At 42.0% G+C, this 20,531-nt stretch overlaps 1 protein-coding gene across 2 annotated transcripts in view; it reads left to right on the top strand.

Moving 5' to 3' along the window:
• Window positions 1–20,531, top strand: part of VEPH1 (ventricular zone expressed PH domain containing 1) — a 271,345-nt gene that overhangs the window by 95,120 nt on the left and 155,694 nt on the right. For both annotated transcript variants that reach the window (XM_040247539.1, XM_040247541.1), the window contains exons 5-6: window positions 4,137–4,303; window positions 16,248–16,457. In XM_040247539.1, the coding sequence (XP_040103473.1) occupies window positions 4,137–4,303; window positions 16,248–16,457 (377 nt within the window). The remainder of the gene's footprint in view (window positions 1–4,136; window positions 4,304–16,247; window positions 16,458–20,531) is intronic.

Below are 20,531 nucleotides of genomic sequence, written 5' to 3'. Positions count from 1 at the left end.
TTGTTACTTATTATAATTTGATTATTTTTCTACATAAAATCTTGAGACTCCATTAATTAAAAAAAAAAAGAACTAAAGTTTTGCTGGATGAAAGATCAGTGCACAAAAATTTATTGATTTCTTAATATAGCAGATAAATAGAAAACATCTTTAAAAAACCAAAAACTTACAATTTACAATAGCAACAACAACTATGGAATACTTAGGAATCAATTTAATAAAAGATAGACAAGGCACAGCTAATATCACAAAACTTTAGAGATATAAAAAAAGGTACATAGAAGAATATATCATGTTCTTGAATGAGAAGACTCAGTTTCACAGAGATGTCAGTTATCCCAAATTAGTCTATATATTCAATGTGAAAAATAATCCTAACCTAGCTTTACAAGGAAGTTGACAAACTAATGGTAAAATTTATATAAAGTAACCAAGAGGAATTTGAAGCAAAAATGAAGAAATAAGGGGAATCTGAAGCAGAAGATGAAGAAACTTGCCTTGTGAGGTATAATGACTTATTATAAATTGTAATTAAGAAAATGTATAAAGGGCTTCCCAGGTGGCTCTAGTGGCAAAGAACCTGCCTGCCAATGCAGGAGACATAAGAGACGTGGGTTTGGTCCCTGGGTCAGGAAGATCCCCTGGAGGAGGAAGTGGCAATCCACTCCGGTATTCTTGCCTGGAGAATCCCATGGACAGAGGAGCCTGGCAGGCTGCAGTCTATAATGTCATAATGAGTTAGACACAACTGAAGTGACTTAGTATACATAACTGGTGAAGGTATGATAAATAACCAGACCCACATACACGGGAACCTTTATATATGAAAGAAGTATTACAAATCAGAAGGGAAACAGTTGGTCACTGAATAAATTGATCTGAGACAATTGTTTATATACACACACACATATATAAATTTATAATTAGATCCCTTCCTTATATACACAAAAATAAAATCCAGATGATTAAGACATAAAACAAAATCATAATACTTTTAGGAGAATAGTACTTATAGTAGAATATTTTTATGAACATGGATAGGGAAAGATTTCTCAATTAAAAAATTTATAAACCATAAAATAAATTTAAAAACCAACTCCATTAGGATTACAACTTTAAAACTGACAGACCAAAAATTAGTGTCCAGAATAAATAGGGAATTTCTACAGATCAGTGCTTCCCTGATAGCTCAGTTTGTAAAGAAACTATCTGCCATGCGGGAGACCCCGGTTCAATTCCTGGGTTGGGAAGATCCACTGGAGAAGGGAAAGGCTACCCACACCAGTATTCTTGCCTGGAGAATTCCATGGACTGTATAGTCCATGGAGTTGCAAAGAGTCGGACACGACTGAGTGACTTTCACAAATCAGTGAGAAAACACAGACATCTTGATTGAAAACAGGCAAAGGATATGAAAGGCTAAATCATGGAAGAGCAACATAAAAAGGTTGCTCAGCCTCAGAAGTAATTAAAGAAATGAAAATTAGAACAAAAAGTAAGGTAACATTTTTATACCCCATCAGATTGGCAAAAACGGGTGTCTGCCAAGACTAAATGTTGGCAAACAGAAACATTGATGCTTCTGATAGGTAAGTAAGTTGTTATAATCATGGTGGTAGGCAGAATAATGACCTCCCCCCCTAAAGTTGTTCACGTCTTAATTCCCACAACCTGAGAACACAATGTGTTTCATTGCAAATGTTATCCCAAGGGTGCTTAAGTCAAAGAAAGGCAGAAGAGATAATCAGAGGAAGAGGTGTAGTGATGGAAGCAGGGTCAGAGAATGCTGTGTAGCTAACCTTGAAGATGAAGGAAGGAGATCCCAAAGCAAAGAATGCTGGTGGTCTCTAGACACCAGAAAAGCCAAGAAACAGATTCCTTCCTACAACCTCCAAGAAGGAACTCAGCCTTTCCAAGACCTGGATTTTTGCCCAGTGAGACTCATGCTAGACTTCTGTATTACAGAAATATAAGATAATAAATTTGTATTATTTGGGGCCACAAGCTTATGTCAGTTTCTTATGGCAGCTATAGAAAACTACTACAACCATTTTGAGAAGAAATTTTGGAACATCTAGAAACTTAACTCCCAGGGACAAACCCACTGCTTTACTACTTAATTATGTGGTCCAGTGACCATCAACATCACCTGAGAACTTGTTAGAAATTCAAATTCTCAAACTCTACTGTGGTGTTGGAGAAGACTCTTGAGAGTCCCTTGGACTGCAAGGAGATCCAACCAGTCCATCCTAAAGGAAACCAGTCCTGGGTGTTCATTGAAAGGACTGATGCTGAAGCTGAAACTCCAATACTTTGGCCACCTCATGTGAAGAGCTGACTCATTGGAAAAGACTCTGATGCTGGGAGGGATTGGGGGCAGGAGGAGAAGGGGACGACAGAGGATGAGATGGCTGGATGGCATCACCGACTCAATGGACATGAGTTTGGGTGAACTCCAGGAGTTGTTGATGGCCAGGGAGGCCTGGCGTGCTGTGATTCATGGGGTCGCAAAGAGTCGGACACGACTGAGCGAATGAACTGAACTGAACTGAGCTGAGTTTTGATAAAGTTAGTTGGTAGGCACACCAACGGTCCTTGTATTTTTGCCTATATTTGTCTAATGACTTGAAATATTTCATAATGAAGAAGAATATAGTAATTTATGAATGAAAGTAATAGGATTTCTATACCAAAGTGTTTTCATCAGTTTTTAAAAACACCCTTATTTAATTTGGTATTACTTGAACAAATTCAAGTCTGCTAAAAATGACTAATCTAGGTTTTTCCCCCCAGGAGTCTGAGGACCTTTAATGAATATTGTGTCCTGTCTTCAATTCCAGTGACAGTCCCATTTATCGTAACTTTTTCCAGCAGTTAATCATATGTCTACATAGCTAAGTTCTATGAGCTAATGTGCCTTGTATAGATTGGACATGACATTGACAATTCCTGATCTCTTAAGAAAAAGCTCTTAGTAAAATAAACAGAAAAGAAAATAAAACAATATTTTTCACATTAAAAAAAATCTGAATATTTCCAATATTTTGGGCTCTGTGGTTATATGATTGAAATCTGTTTGAGACCATTCTGTGAGCCATATGTGGAAAAAGTAATTCTCATTATTTACCATCACCCTGATACATTCACTTTGATCCAGAATCACCCTTTCATTAAATTTTGCCATAGATATTCAGAAAATTCTGGCCTTTTTTTCTTAATCCTCATATCTAAATGTCCCCACCATTTAATAAGGGTTTACAAATGTGTAATCACTGCTTACTTGATTCTTTCTGTGTATGACTTCTATATAGAGAGCCACATTTAAAATAAATAGAGGCAAGAAAATTCTCGTTCAAGAAATCCCTAGAAATAAATTCTGAGACATTTAAGTACTTGAGGGGATTTTTCAAAAAAACTCCATACCATAAGTGATAGGCAGATGTTTCCCATATGTTGTTTGCAAATGAGTCCCATAGCTTAAGTCATTTTCTTCTTTAGGTTCTGCCATTTTAAAGCCAGTTGTCTGTGCAAGACTTTGAGGCAAATCCTGTGACAAGCAAGCTCAGTCTAAACTTCCCTTGATATAGTGCAGAGATCGAGGATCTAAATTTGCATTGCTACTTTTCTAACTATTCATAAAAATAAGGCATAGCTTCCATATGTCAGTTGTCTAAATCAGGCCTCCATATCTCTCAGGAACATGAATACATTCCTCTGCACTTTTTTTTTTTTGGTTCAGTTTCATTTAGATCCATGCTTGCAGCACTGCTTAGTTTTTATTTAAACAGCATCCAAATGCTGTTTCTCAACAGGAATTTTTATCGGAATTGTTTCCTCCACAAGGGTGCGGTCTGGTTACTGTCAAATTCTCTTCCCCAGGGCGCATTACTCAGGAAAAGTTTTCACTAGATAACAATGCTGATCATATCATAAAATATTCCCTTTTTCAGAACCTGTTTAATGCTTTAGTGATTTTTCAGAATAAGGTACCATGTTATTTTAAGCAAAGGATTTGGCCATCAGCCTGCGCTGTTTAATATGTGAGGAAGTGCAAAATTTATTACATTGATAATAATATTATTTATATGGCTCATGGACTAATAAAGTCATCATTCTCGTTATTGTTCCTTTAACAGGTAACGCCATGTTGTTGAGGGTTTTACCTGCTGTGTATGATAAGCAGCCTCAACCAATTAACAGACACCTCACAGAACTCCTAGGCTTGATGTCTCGACTGGAACAACCAGAACAGTACCATCTTCTACGGCTTTTGCATGCAGCTGCAAAGAGGAAGCAACTGGAGGTAAAAATTATATTATATACAACATGATCCACACAGAAAGGTTGCTGCTGCAAGCCATGTGTTATACCAGGATTCGTGCCCTCCAGAGGAGAGGATTTTGATCTGGGGTCAGAGATGAGACTTGACTACTTGGAGCTTTTTCTGCAACAAAGTTTTATTAAAGTATAACAGAGATAGAGAAAGCTTCTGACATAGACATCAGAAGGGGACAGAAAGAGTGACCTTGCTAGTTTTTAGCAAGGTGTTTTATGTCTGTCAGAAAGCTGTTAATCAGATAAGAGAGACACCTCAAGGCTGAGAGTTTCACCAGGCCCCTCTCCCACAGTATGCAGTTTTGAGATAGGATGGCAGGAGGTGCATCATAAACCAATTGACATGAATACTGGTTTGTTGAGCCCGTTCTCAGCCGAAGGTTTGAGAAAAGAAAAAAAGTTAGTCTTAGGGGGAACCCTTTTGAAGAAAGGCAGATTTCAAAGCAAATACATAGTTTAATTAACATAGCTTAAGAAAAACATTTCTATAAGAGAAATGTATTGGTTAGCTCAAGGCAGAACCAGGTGTCCTGAACACAGAATTAAAAGAAGCCTCTTCTAATTTTGTGTAGAGAAGGAAACAAACGTCTGCCACTTGCAGTTTATTTCCTCCTGCCTGTTACCCTCTCATCACAGCTGGGTCTATTTAGATGCCAGTGTTATCTGGGAACACCCTCACAGACACACTGAGAATAATGGTTAATCAAATATCTGGGTACCCTCTGACCCAGTGAAGCTGGCACACAAAATTAACCACCACAGGTACAAACACATCAAGTGTGCAAATCTGTAGTCACTGCAGAACACCTTTAATGAAAGTTCAGTGTGGTTGTGCAGTCCTTGGGATCTGCAGTTTCTCAGATGGGGCCCTGGGGAAGACCTGCACATGTCTTCACTTATGGGGAAATCAGCCCGTAATGAGAGCGAAGGCTCACCTTCTAGATGGCAAATTAGTTATTCTCTGAGTGCGTGCCAAGGCTCTTCTGACTCTTTGTGACTCTATGGACTGCAGCCTGCCAGGCTCCTCTGTCCATGGGATTCTCCAGGCAAGAATACTTGGCTTGTCATTGGGAAGGTTGCTGCTGCTGCTAAGTCACTTCAGTCGTGTCCAGCTCTGTGCGACCCCATAGACAGCAGCCTGCCAGGCTCCCCCGTCCCTGGGATTCTCCAGGCAAGAACACTGGAGTGGGTTGCCATTTCCTTCTCCAATGCATGAAAGTGAAAAGTGAAAGGGAAGTCGCTCAGTCGTGTCCGACCCTCAGCAACCCCATGGACTGCAGCCTTCCAGGCTCCTCCGTCCATGGGGTTTTCCAGGCAAGAGTACTGGAGTGGGGTGCCATTGCCTTCTCCACATTGGGAAGGTAGTGGGTTGCTATTCCCTTCTTCAGGAGATCTTCCTGTCCCAGGGATTAAACCCAGATCTTCTGCATTGCAGGCAAATTCTTTACCATCTGAGCTACCTGGGAAGCCCACTAGCACCATAATAATTAGGTTGCATGTGACTATCAGCAACCAAAGACTCAACCCATACTGGTTTAAACAATAAAAGGAATGTATTAGTGCATGCAATGGGGAAAAACCTTCAGATGAGACTTGATTAGGGGCCCAGGTATGTGAGCAGAACACCTTCTCCATCTCCATTTCTCAGATTTTTGATTTTTCAGTGTTGGCTTCCATTTTCTGTAGGCTTTCTCCTTGTGGGATCTGGATGGGGGTCGAGGTTCTCTAACCAGTATGCTTCTCCCCCCATGACTCCTGAAACAACCAAACCAAAGTCCTGAGAGTCTTTGTTTCAGACCCTTGCTCTATCCCTGGAGCTTCTCCTGAACCCTGAAGACACTCAGAAACTAGAGGCTGCTAGGAAGGAGGATGGAGAAGGCAATGGCACCCCACTCCAGCACTCTTGCCTGGCAAATCCCATGGATGCAGGAGCCTGGTGGGCTGCAGTCCATGGGGTCGTTAGGAGTAGGACATGACTGAGCAACTTCAATTTCACTTTCACTTTCATGCTTTGGAGAAGGAAACGGCAACTCACTCCAGTGTTCTTGCCTGGAGAATCCCAGGGACGGGAGAGCCTGGTGGGCTGCTGTCTCTGGGGTCGCACGGAATCGGACACAACTGAAGTGACTTAGCAGCAGCAGCAGCAGCAGCAGCAGCAGGAAGGGGGAAGTAGAAGTGGATTCTAGAGGGCACGAGCATATGTGCATAATACAGATTAACGCTAAGGCCAAGGTTATATCAGTTATGGCTGCATCTTTGCCCCATTTTCATGTTAATATCAATCTCTACCACTTGAAAAACAACACCAAGGTGAAAACTGGAACATTTGAATTCAATGTCAAAATTCAAAGAAAGGCAGACTAGGTTGATTATATGTATAATTAACCACAATAGACTGTAAGCTCCTTGTGGTAAGGCATGATTTCTTCTTTTCCTCTGTATCCCACATCTTGTTACATATCTGATAGTACTCAATAAATATTCATAAAACTCAGCTTAATTAAAGAGGGTGTTAAGTGCTCTACAAAAGATAGAAACAGATTTTTAAGAAAAGGAGGGTGGGAGAAAAAAAAAAAAAAGAGGTTGGGAGGACTTCCCTAGCAGTCCAGTGGTTAAGACTTGGCACTCCTAATGGGGTAACATGGGTTCGATCCCTAGTCTAGGAACTAAGATCTCATATGCCTCAGGCCCAGCCTCCAAACAAAAGTATAAGCAGAGATGGGGTGGCAGTGAGTTCTGCCTTAGGGGAAAACAGGTGCCATGAAGACGCACAGAGGGAATGGCATCAGGCCAGACCCTGAAGTTTTGTGTCAGGTTGAGAAGAGAGGCAGATGGCCTTTAAGAAGTGGGGACTGGGCTGGAAGACCTGGACGTGAGAGAGCAGGCTGGAGCTCCACCCCCAGAGGTTTCAGTTCAGTAGCTCTAGGATGGGGTCCCCAATTCTACTCTTTTTCAAGTTCCCTGGCGACGCTGTCCCTGCTGCTTCAGTGACCACACTTAGAGCAGCAAGGCTAGAGGTCAGACAGAGGACTGGGCGCCTCTCTGTTACCTGGTATACATTTTGGCTTTTGTCCTTAGAACAATATATTGTAGTTATTTTTTCCATGTCTTTCTCTCCCAGTGCGCCTTAAACTCCTTGAGAAGCATAGCACCTGTGTCTGCATATTTGTATGATTGCCCTACCACAGTGCTGGGCACAAAGTAGGGTTTTAATAAAGTGTTGCTGAATTTGGAAATGAAAAAATGAACAAAAGAGATCAAAGAAAGTAAAGACCATGAAAATAAGTAAAAGGATGTGTGTGGTCTTCAAAGAGGGAAAGTGAGTCAACAGGGTCAAGATCTAGGGACTTAAAGGAGATTGAAGATAGGAATTGACCTTGCCTTTGGTAGCTGGAGACCCACTAGTGACTCATGAGAGGCAGTGGTCTGTAGGGGTGAAGGGGGAAGTGGAAGACATCTATTATGGATTGTGTGTGGAAGGGAAGTATAGGAAATGCCTGCATGGGTGCTCGAGTTCAGAGGAAATAAGGAGGGTTTAAAAATATCCAGTAAGAATAAAGTGATTGAAGATGTGGCAGAAAATATTAGATAGAACAAGCTAGAGGTAGTCTGGGAGTGAATTCCAAGCACAGATTGAGAAATGAATTTCAGAAAGGATTAAGGACAGAAAGGATGGGCAAAGCTACAGCAGAGTTTGGGCGGGGAGTAGAGTTAAGGGATCACTGCTGCTGCTGCTGCTAAGTCACTTCAGTCGTGTCCGACTCTGTGCGACCCCATAGGCAGCAGCCCACCAGGCTCCCCCATCCCTGGGATTCTCCAGGCAAGAACACTGGAGTGGGTTGCCATTTCCTTCCCTAGACCAGGTAAAAGAAAGCTCAGAGTGAGGGGGACACAGACAGGGTGGTGTATTCGTTTCCTGTGCTGCTGTAACATTACCACAAATGTAGTGATTTAAAACAACACAAATTTATTACCTTACAGTTCTGGAAGTCAGAAGTCTAAAATGGGTCAGCAGGCTTGCATTCCTTCCGGAGAATCTAGAGAAGAATGTTTCCTTGCCCTTTCCAGCTCCAAGAGGCTGGCTCACGGCCTGCATCACTCTCACCTCTGCTTTTCCATCATGTTTTCCCTGACTCTGACTCTTCTTCTTCCCTTTGCCAAGGCCCTGTGATTATATTGGGGCCACCCAGATGATCCAAGATTATCTTGCCATTGCAAGACCCTTAACTTAATCACATTTACAAAGTCCCTTTTTCACACGTTCCGAGGTTTAGAATGTGGACATCTTTGGGACGTCGTTATTCCCCAGATAGAGACTGTTATCTGTTATGTTCCCAGATAGAGACTGGGGACCAGGTGATGTGGGGAATAGAGAGAGGTGACTAGTAGGCAGGACCTGGTTTCAGAAAGGAGACAGCTGGGCATGCCATTTTATCTGCAGCCTGAGAGCAAAAGCTAAACGAACACATTTTTTGGAAGGGCAGGTTCAATACAAGTTAAAGGAGGATCTGGAGAGAATAAGCTAATTCAACTTATTTCCCATGGGATAAATGCGGTAAATGAAACCAGGAGGAGGCTCACTTATACAAAGGGGTGTGGTGTCACCTGGCCCAAAAAGGTAAGGTCCAAGAGTGATAGTGGCACCTTGTGTGGCATTCAGAGAGGTCCAGCAGACCACTGGTTACAGGCTTTCTGTGGCTGTCCAGAGACTTGGGAAAGGGTTTATGAAGCTGTTTAAAACCAGGCCCCTGACCGTTGCTTGGCCTCCTTTGTTGCTGTCATTCAGTCACTCAGTCATGTCCGACTCTTTGCTACTTCACAGATTGCAGCACGCCAGGCTTCCCTGTCCTTCACCATCTCCCTGAGTTTGCTCAGACTCATGTCTGTTGAGTCAGTGATGCCATCCAACCATCTCATCCTCTGTCACCCCCTTCTCCTCTTGCCCTCAGTCTTTGCCAGCATCAGGGTCTCTTTAACCCTTAGACATTGAACAAGTATCCAGTCTCAGGGATCACAGGTGGGCATTCTCTATCAGGCACTGAGTTTTTACGTACATGTGATGTTCTCCACCTAGAATGATCTTCCCTCACCAGCACCACCCTTTGTGAGCTGACAATTGCTTAGATGTGGCTTTCTTGCCTGCAAAACTCTCTGACTCATTTCTTACCCCTAATCCCTGACACAGCACATTTCACGCTGCCATGAATTTGTCTCTACTGTTCTCTATCCCTCTGGACCACCTTGAAAGTGAAAGTTGCTCATTTATGTCCGACTCTTTACCATGGAATTCTCCAGGCCAGAATACTAGAATACTGGAGCAGGTAGCCGTTCCCTTCTCCAGGGGATCTTTCCAACCCAAGGATCTAACCCAGATCTCCTGCATTGCAGGTGGATTCTTTACCAGATGACCCACCAGGGAAGCCCAAGAATACTGGAGTGGGTAGCCTATCACTTCTCCAGCAGGTCTTCCTGACCCAAGAATTGACCAGGGTCTCCTGCATTGCAGGTGGATTCTTTACCAGCTGAGCTACCAGGGAACCACCTTGGCTGTGATACAAATGCTTGAGACACGAGGACTACCTTGTCCATTACTGAGTCCCCAGTGCTTGGCATAGTATCTGGCACTGAGAAGTCACTCTGTGAATATTTATTAACACAGATGAGATAGTATTAGTGCCTAAATTTGCAGAGGATTTATCATTCACAAAGGATTTTTGTTTTAACATCTAATATCTCACTTAATGCTACCAATAACTCTATAATGTGTTATTTTTTTCCATTTTACACTAGTCAGAATGGATGCTTTGTTGTAAATGGAGTGTACCCTTTAAAATTATATAAACATTAAAATGGATTAATCAGTTAAAGTTAGGGGAAAAAACCGGATGCTTTGAGAGGTTATCCTGCCCCATCATACCAGTAGTAAGCAGTAAGTGACAATGCTGGACAGGTCCAGCACTCTGACTCCCAGCCCGCTCCTCTCTTATTCTGGGGGAGTCACTGAGCAGCCTCCACTTCAGAAGGCCACAGGTGAGTGTTCCCAGGTTACAGGAGGCAGAGGAGGGTGGACAAGGGGACACCAGTAGTGGTCGAGCCCATGTTAAATACCAGGCACTTATATAGGTGTTTTACAGGAATCATCTCACTTGTTCCCCACAACAGCCTTTTCATTTTGTAAACAGAGAAGTTGAAGTTTGGAGAGGTTAAGCACAGGGTGGGTACCAGGGAGTGACTTGGTGAGGTGGCTTTTCGTGTGCCTCCCTCATCTTATCTGGCCCTCCCATCTTCAGATGGTCAATGTCCATGTCTTCCACAGGCCATTACAGTCACACTGCCCTGCCCCTCAGGCTGCCATTTACAGAATATCTGGGGCTGACGCTGGTTAGGGAGCTTTCACAAAGCCATACAGGTCAGGATGAACTACGTCACCAGCCCAGTGTAATTCCAGCCAATGAGATCTATCATGGGTGCTGAGTGTGGATCCTGGGATGAGGAAGCAAAGGGGTAGGAAGCACTCATAGTGAAATGAAGGGACAAAACCAGGACCAGCATCCTAACTGGTAGTAGGGAGTGGTTGACACGGCACAGACCAACCCTTTGTTTTCCATCAGCACTTCTCTTCATGTTAAAGTGGTCCTGCCCCTCCCCACCCCACCCCTTGCCTCCTTTAGCTCTTTGTCAGCTAGCGCTTGATTATTGACATACACGGGTAGTGAGCTAGAGAAATCCCAGGTAAACCCTTGTCTCTCTCATGTTCATTACTTAGGCAGCAGGCAAAGGGAACAGGAGGGATACAGAAAAAGGCTGACTGAGAGGAAAATGAAATCAGGGCAACAGTCACATCTACAGACTGAGGCTTTCCATGTACATCTAATTCATTCAACTTCAAATGAAATGAGAGGCTAAACGAGGAGGATTTTCACCACGTGAAATGAGGATTAAAGGGGGGCTTTTCCTTCTGCATGAAAGCTGTTCCAGCATTCTGTAACTTGGAGATCCCTGAGCAGGTTCTCCAGTGAAGGCAATGTGCAGGAATGTTTCATGTTTTCTTGAATGCACTCACTACCCACTTCTGTGACTAGTGATAACCTGGCTTTTCAGGAATGGAGGGTCAACAGTTGGCCCTTAAAAAAAAAAAAAATCTCTTTGTGTAGCTGAGATTGTCTGTGACTTTCTGATGTTGCTTCCCAAGTAGGTGGGGTCCCTTCCTCCATCACTGTCTACTGAGTATCCCTCTCTTAGGAAACTGTCCTTCCTAGGTGGAGGGAGGCAGTTCCTGGCTAGTGACTCATGGATGGAAGCTCCAGAGAATTCTCCAAGTCCATTTATAGGAAAAGGCTGGGTGGTCAATTTTCCAAGTGGCCTTCTGGGCCTAAGTCTGTATTCTTGGCTGCCAAAAGCCATGCTGTAGTCTAGCCAACAAAAGGAGCAGAATTTAGTAACACACATGAGCATATCTGTCATTATCCCTAGGACATAGACTTCTAGCCCTAACCATATGGAGACAAGTGGCAGGAAGTGGCAAGTTCAGCCCTCTACTGATTAATGTCCAGACCCAGAGGAACTGCTTTGGTGGTCTGGTCCCTAGAAAAGAGTCATTTTCTAGGATTTTCTCTCAGCAGTGTAGAGCATTCCTGTTCACATACCTAATCCTCCAGCACCTAACACAGCATCTTCTGGCTGACAAGACTCAAAGGTCACTTAGTATTTGTTTAAAATGAGAATAGTTGCAAAACATTAAGAAGATGGAATGATAGACTGTATAGTCGGTTCTAGAACAGTCTTTGGAGCAGAACCATGGTTTTCAGAATATATATTTTGTTAGTATGGTAGCTGTAAGTAGTAAATGAAAAGAGTGGCAGTTATTTTCAGAGATTTCTGGAGATTAATAGACATTGTTAGTGCTAATCAAATTAACTGAAAGAGAACATTGAATCTAGAGTAATTTGAGAGGGAGCATGTATACACACATGTATATACACACAGTAGCTCGACTTTTTATTCTTTAACAAGAATTTAAATGTCCTTGCTGCCAGTTATTTTTGATGGCCCTCTGTTCAAGATGCCCATAGCCTGGAGTAATGAGATGTGTCCACAGAATTTCCAATGACAAGATGCTAAACTCATCAGCAGACTTGCCTGGGAGACAGTAAAGGCAGCGACTGATTCTACTCAAAAAGGAACAGAAACGGCAGGGATGGGCCCTCACCTGGGCTACTGGATTTGTACCGTTCTGATTGGCGCTCCTCTGCCTGTGCCCCCAGCTACCCTGCCTACTAAACACAGTCCAGATAACTGGGACCTTGGAATCCCTTTCCAGTAAACCTCCATCCTGCTTCCAGGGCTGTGGAAGTCCTGGTCTCTGGGTCTGTTTCCCCGTGGACAGGCCATGCCAACAGTGTCACCCCCATAGGTCTGAGGGGCAGCCTATATGAGCTTGCATATATGGGCTGGAGTATCCACAAATATGCATAGGAAACTCCTTGAGGGCAAAGCCAGGGGTAGGAAGAGAAGGGAGGGGCAAGGAATGGAGGCTAGGGGTCATTTCTTCCTGTTTCCTTGACAGGGACCAAAAATTCTAAATTCAAAGCAAGCCTCCCAGATTGTTGTAAAGGTGTGCATGTCAGGTCAGAAGACTGAACACTGTCTAAGCTGCAGAATATTCCAGTGTGTGGATCAGTGGCCTCCCTTGTGCTCTGGCTCCAGGTTGTGTGTATGTGAGAGTGGGCTGGAGGGAAGGTTTCCCAGAAGTAGAACTATTTGAGATCAGCTTTGAAAGTATGAGTTTTCTCATACTTTCATGTGTGTTCAAGCCACTGTGGTTGGTCAGTGGCATGTTGCTGGGTTAGGAGGTTCGTGGAGGAAGAGGCAGCAGATAAACCCATCAGTGAATGCCAGTGAATGACCCTGGAATGCCATGGCACTGGGCTTCTGACCATGCATTGTGGGAAATCTTTGGCATGAGCAGATGGGGTTTTAGGCAGCAAGGAGACTGAAGAGAGGGGAAAAGGCTTGAGGCGAGGAGGCCAGTTTGGAAGCTCTTTCAGAGTCCATGGTGTGGGACTTATGGCCTGAACAAAGGCCATGTCAGCTTCCTCTCTGCAAGCTATCTATGTTATCTTAGGGGCTTCTCTGCTCTCAGCAAAGGAAGGCTTTCTCTGAGATGTGAAACAGCTCCAATGAGGCAGTATATAGAGACCAACCTAAGGAAATACACTGTCAGGAAAATATAATTTCTCCTTATCCAAAAATATCTGAAGGCCAAAGCACCACTTCCCTTAAATGTGAGTGATAAGCTTCAGGAAATATCTGTCTCTATTCATTCACATTATTCACATTTTATTGCTAGTCACATTATTTAGTACTTCTCCTCATTTTGCTCCTTCTATGGATTCAGCTTTGCCTCAGTTCAGTTCAGTCGCTCAGTCATGTCCGACTCTTTGCAACCCCATAAATCGCAGCACTCCAGGCCTCCCTGTCCATCACCAACTCCCAGAGTTCACTCAGAGTCGCGTCCATTGAGTCAGTGATGCCATCCAGCCATCTCATCCTCAGTCGTCCCCTTCTCCTCCTGCCCCCAATCCCTAGTAGTCGGTATTTGCCTGAGCCTGCCTGCCTGTCTTTCTTGTTTTTCCTTTCTTCCTTTACCCTTATTCTCTCTTCTCCATTTAAAATTTTCTTTATAGTCTTAGGATGTATGACTGGAGTTTAAATAAAATTGTCACGACTAGAAACATGCATCATAGGGACCCTGGTGTTCTAGGAATAGGGCATAAAGAATAAGGACTGGGAAATGGAATTTTGTAGCATGGGACAGGAAATGTGTAAGCATTGTCCATTTCTAAAAGCCTCAGGTTGAGGACGCTGTCCTGACCCAGAGCACCTGGCTGATGCTTCTGCCATAGGTGCCAGGGACCTCACATAGTTTCTCCTGAAGAACATGCAATCACCCCCAGTGCACTGGCAGCCTTTATTGAACTGTTCATTCATATGTGCCATTTACCAGAGAGTAGCTCTAACCTTTCTTCCATGATTATTGGATATGAATATCAAGTTTAAATTTACATATAGGGTAATTTATATTTATAAATTTATGTATATATTTGTATATAGGATACTATATATGGGCATCCCAGGTGGCTCAGGGGTAAAGAATCTGCCTGCCAGTGCAGGAGCCACAGGAGGCGAGTGTTCGATCCCTGGGTTGGGAAGATCCCCTGGAGGAGGAAATGACAACCTGTTAGACTTGTTAACAACATTAACTGCAGCACCTAGGATGGCACCTTGCAAATGGAAAGGACTCCATAAATAATTTGTGAATGAATGGATGGATGAATGGGCATGAAGAGAAGTGGACTCATCTGTGGGATACTTGAGGGGTGGGAATCAATAGGACTTGGTGATGATTCTCAGACTTCCGGCTTGAGCAGGTAGATGGTGGTGTCATTTATACGAAGGGAGACACTTGGGGCTAGAGAGGTGGGAAAAGCAGGTTTTTGGCAGGGGGTCAGTTTATGAGTTCAGCAGGTTGAGCTGTGCATCAGATTTTTTAATCCTAATACTGGAAGTCACATTTCAAATCTCCTTTACCAAAACAGCCAACCAACAACAAACAAAATAAATAACCATAGGAGAAGTATGAATGGACTAATAGTTTGTACTTTTATTGTTCAGTTTTCCCCAGGTTGTTCTTTGTAATCCTTTTATTTTAGCAGACAAACAATTCATTAAATTGTCAGTATGCAACATGTCTGTGTGTTTACATAGAGACATCATTCCACAAAAAAGTCACATTCTCCTTAATGCAAATTATTTCATCCTTATACTGATAAAGACTTTAAAAACTAAGAAAAGTTAGATATTGAGAATATGGTAGATGTTATTTTACTGTAGTAGTTTTTTATCTTATAACTTTTTTGTGGTCCAGATGGAAAACTGAGAAAAAGGAAGAGCTCTTTCCTGCTTTATTTTTATTTTAAATATTTCCACACCATATTTCTCTAATTTAAAGGCTCTAATTAAAGTCATTGTCAAGGATCTCTTACATACTTATATTCTCTTTTAAACTGAAACCCTCTGATATTCTATGAATAACTAGGAATTAACTGGTGAAATGAGGTAGTAGAGAAGACCTTATTACAGAGAAGGAATGATATGTGCAAAGGTCTTATGGTGAGAGGAATTTGAGAGAGAAAAAAATGACATTATTACTAAAGTTGAGAGAACAAGGTGGGTATGTCTAAGATGATGTCTAAGGAGTAGGCAAGCAGGGACTGAGCATGTTTTAGACCATGTTTTGAAATTCTGCCCTTTACCCTAACTTCTAGGAATCTCTAGATATTCTGGGTACATAGTAGGTATTCAATAAATAGTTGCCCTACTCTTTTTTTTAATGCCATCTATGCTTTTCAATTCAAATTAATTACTGATCAAATTCATTCTTCTGAATATTTGCAGCACAGTTGATAATGGACAGCACAACCAATTTCTGAGAACGCTACTTGATAATGTTTTCCTTGAGTCTTTAGGAAAACGCTATCATATAAGGGCACCCCCTCCAAAAAAAAGCTGAAGCTCTCAGGGTGGTTTGGAGGAAATGTAACACTACTGATAAGGGCATAACACAGGAGACCTTGACTTATGAGCGAGTAGCAGCGTTTAAGCATTTTGTAGCCTTAACTCTTCAATTGCGGAGCACAGATGTAAAGAAAAAGCAAAGGAAACTGAAGGCTCTGAAATTTTACTGTAAATTTTAAATTTCAGATTTGAGAGATTTGCTTGCGTTCCAACAAGAGTAATAATCTCAGAATGTGTTGAGTTCAGATTGAATACAAAAAATATTAGATTGATTCTGACTTAATAAACTTTCCTCTCTGTTTCTTTTTCTCCCTTCTTCTCTTTTCTTCCTGTAGGTGGTTCAGAAGTGTATTCCTTTCCTAATTGGGCAATTGAAGGATTCGACCCATAACGACATCATCCTAAGCATCCTTATAGAGATTGCAGGCTACAAGCCAGTGGCTTTGAACAGTTTTCTTCCAATGCTGAAAGAGATTGCTGAGAGATCCCCCTACCTCATTGGACAAATGGCAAGAATCTATGGGGCTGTCGGACATGTGGATGAAGTAAGTATGGTTTTTTTCTCTTCATTTCCCTAATTTCCATTGGCACTTACACCTTTGGAGCTCTATGATATACAGGTATGTCCTGAGACTTCTGAAAGTTCCCCTTTCTCTCTCTCTCTCTTTTTTTTTTGGCATGGACAGTGGCCTCTGGATCAAGGGCACGTTGTAGCAGGGTTATATGGTTTGTTCAGGAAGTGAGGATTTTATTGCTAACATGTCACTCAAGGAAGGCGAAGGGTTACAATGGAGAAAGCGCAGTGATAGAGACCATTTTGTAATAACAATAACCAGCAAGATTTTCATCTCATTTCTGGTTGCCATTCTGCTTAACCCAAGAGATTGTCAGTAAACATGGATTTAGATCTCAGAGACTGCCTGTTAATCAGGACCCATAGCTATCTTGTCAATAAGTGCCTGGATTCAGTATGTTTTGAACCCTCTCCATGATGTTCCTTGGGAGACTGCAATAAACGTTCATGGGTGTTTGAAAGTCCTAGTCTAAATATTTGCATAATAAAATCTTTCAGCAGCAGCAACAGGATGCCATCAGAGCTTGTAGGGATTAGAAAGAATTTCCAGAAATTAAAGTTCTGAAGGGTGTGCGCATGCACGTGTATACACATATGCATCTCTGTCTGATGATTTTATGTTGAAATTGAGGATTTTTCTCTTTTTAAAATAAAAGCAAATGTGTAATTGATAGAGGAAGGCTTTTACTTCATGCACTTACCTATACTATACATTTCCTATTAGATAAGTATAAAATTGTTTAACTCTTAAAAAGGATTTCATAGTTCACCAAGTTTAACCTCTCAAGTCCACAGAGAAGAAAGTTAAAAACTGGAAAAGTTAAGTGACTCATCCAGACTCAGCTTGGGTTAGTTGGTGACCCAGTGGGAATTAGACCTTTGGTATCCTTAGCACTGTTTTCAAATTTCGTCGTAAAATGGTTCTTTGGTTCTGTTTTGTTTGATTTCTGCTGAGATTTGTGGAGAGCTAGGGAGTGCCAGGCTTCTTCCTGGTGGAGAGTCTTTCTCCTTTAATTTCCCAGAAGGTGGTGGGAGAACTGGGCCCCAAGCAGCCTGTACTTGTGAGTGTGACAGTAGCTCTTGTGAAAGGATTACTCAGTACTGACATGCTGCTCAGCATAACCCCTTTCTGTTCACTGCTGTTTGGAATGTCTCATTGCCACAGTCTGCCTTCTGGTAACACGTTCTGTGCCCGGTCCCTTTGTTGCCAGGAGAACCTGTGGTACGCCCGAATGCTTTTAGGCCAACAGTGACCGACAGCTGTTTGACTGGGTCTGCTGACCTTGCAGATTTTTGCATGGACCAAAAAATTTAACCTCTGATGGGCAAGGCCTTGGAATCTTTAAGTTATCATTCTTTTTGTCACAAATACATTTATGATTCATTAATGTGTAGTAAGAGCTTCCCTGGTGGCTCAGTGGTAAAGAATCTACCTGCCAACGTGGGAGATGAGGGTTCAGTCCTTAGATGGGGAAGATATCCTGGAGTAGGAAATGGCTACCCACTCCAGTATTCTAGCCTGGGAAACCTCATGGACAGAAGAGCTTAGTGGGCTATAGTCCATGGTGTCACAAAAGAGTCAGGTTCAACTTAGGGACTAAACAACAATATGTAATAATGCACATTGGAGGTGACTACACCTCCCCAGAAAATGTAATCTGTAAACAAAACAAAACAAACAAAAAACAATTCTAGCCACTGTCAGTTTACCTAAACTCAGGCTAATCTGAGAGGGAATGGACTATTAGGTGATATTTGTGTGGCTCTAGGGAGAGAAAAGGGGGGCCAAAGAGCCTGAGGAATCACCTATTTCAAAATTAAGAATATCAGAATATTTTCTCTTCTCTGTCTCTCTCTGTCTCTTTCTCTTTCTCTCTCTCTCACTCATGCTCTATCTCTATATCTCATTCTCACATACCCATGGAGGTATCTGTGTTTGAGAGAGAAAAAAATTTTTTTCCTGATGCTTCTGATTCAGTTTGTCAGCAGAGAACAATTCTAGATCAAACACTCCAAATGTATTGGGATATCAGGATTATATTAGGAGCTCTTTTCACAATACAAGTTCATGGACCCTATAGAATACTTATTGAATCAAAGTTTCCAGGAAAGGGACCTCCCCAACCTCTGCCAGTGTAATTCTTGTTTTGGTTGTACAGCACATGGGATCTTAGTTCCAATCCTATATACCTGTATCTATATATCTATATTTTTGGCCTGCCAGAGTAATTCTGATGCAGCTTTTTGTGGATCAGTGTTTGAGATCCCTTGACATAATATATTTAAAGCGAGAATCAATCAGGCTTTGTCCACCCATCCTGCCTTCCTCCATAAAGTCACGATAATTAATTAAAACTTTTCCAGACTATTGATACGGCAGTTTAGATTAGATATGGTCAAGGGTAACACAAAAATTCAAAACAAAAATTGTTGAAACAAAGATACACATCTATTTCTCTTTCACATAGAGAAGTCTAGAAGGCAGTCAGTACAGAACCCCATGTTTCAGAAACTCAGGTCCCCCTTCTTCTTTGTTGCTCTCCCATCCTGGAGCATACCACAGAGCACAGGGCTTCCATCTCTTGGTCCAAGATGGTTATTCATCTCCACCCATCAAGTGAGCATTTCAGCCAATAGGGGAAAGGGGAGAAGGACTCTTCCCAACAAATACAGTCTGCTGTTTATATCCCATTGGCTAAATAAAACAAAGCTGTAGATGACCATAGCTGCAAGGGAGGCTGGAATGTGTAGTCTGCATTTAGGAGGCCACATGCCCAATTAATGAAAAGAGAAGGACATAAAGAATGACTGAGGACAAGGAATCTCTTTTTGCAGCTCATCAAGTGATTCTTTTCTCTGGGTCTCTTTTCTGTCCTTCAAAACAAATAATATCCATATGCTAAGGAAATAATGTTCAAGAAAATCCCACAGATTTAGGCATAAATACATTCACTGCCAACAGCAAGAAGTTAGAAACTTACTGTGAAACTATTATGCAGCCATGACATGTGTTTATGAAGTTTCAGGAAGGACTAATCCAAGGAGCCTTTGTTGTTGTTTGTTGTTTAGTTGCTCAGTCCTGTCCAGCTCTTTGCAACGCTATGGACTGTAGGCTCACAAGGCTCCTTTGTCCATGAGATTTCCCAGGCAGGAATACTGGAGTGGGTTGCCATTTCCTTTTCCAACAAGGAGTCTTAAATAACTATTAAATTCACACACACACGCACACACACATATATAAAATATATACAATATCTTTGTATCGGATTATCTCCCTTCCAATGCTAATAGTCTTGAATTCCATTATTCCATTTCATTTAAGATCAGCCTGACAAAACTACCTTAAATGTTAGTCAGAATCCCCTTTATTCAGAAATAATGCCTAAAATATCACCCTTTAGTTTTAAAGAATGCTAAAACTCAGTTGTCCCAAGAATTAGCAACCTAAGCAGCTATTAACTGCTTAATCTGAGTAAACCTGTTCAATATTCTAAAACTTTTGTGGCACCATATTCCTAAAGACCAAAACCAATAGACAAGATATATGTGTATGGTTATTTCTACCCAGCCTCTTTTCAGAAGGAAACCGGAAGTTACTGAAGTGCATTGTCAGTTGGGTTTGAGGACAGAAATCAAGTACAGGCTCCTGGCTACCATGGAGGAGGAAATTGCAATTTAAAGAGAACAGCACAAACTTTGCTCTGAAAAGACCCCACTGTTTTCTTCAGGGAGAGCTTTGTATACGTGAGGTAAAGGGACACGGGGATATATGAGACGTGGAGATGTTTAGGGTGTTCATGATGGAATAGCCGCAATAACCTAGTGACCTCAGGCCCTAGAATCCTCTCTCTCAATCTTACTCTGGTCTTATCTAAAAATTCACTTAATTAAACTTCTTTTCTCTTTGACACCATGTAAAATTTTCAGATGTACTCAGGGGTGCCAAGTATTAGATGATATTTGTTGCTAGGATTTAAAAGATTTTAAAAATGCAGAAAAGCCAATGCAACTTTGAGTATCTTGCTCTGACTTTTGAGATGCACAG

The sequence above is a fragment of the Oryx dammah genome, unplaced genomic scaffold, assembly GCF_014754425.2.
Source record: "Oryx dammah isolate SB20612 unplaced genomic scaffold, SCBI_Odam_1.1 HiC_scaffold_2, whole genome shotgun sequence".
Taxonomy (NCBI): domain Eukaryota; kingdom Metazoa; phylum Chordata; class Mammalia; order Artiodactyla; family Bovidae; genus Oryx; species Oryx dammah.
The sequence above is the reverse complement of the archived record's forward strand: the minus strand, read 5'-3'. Positions and strand labels throughout refer to the sequence as shown.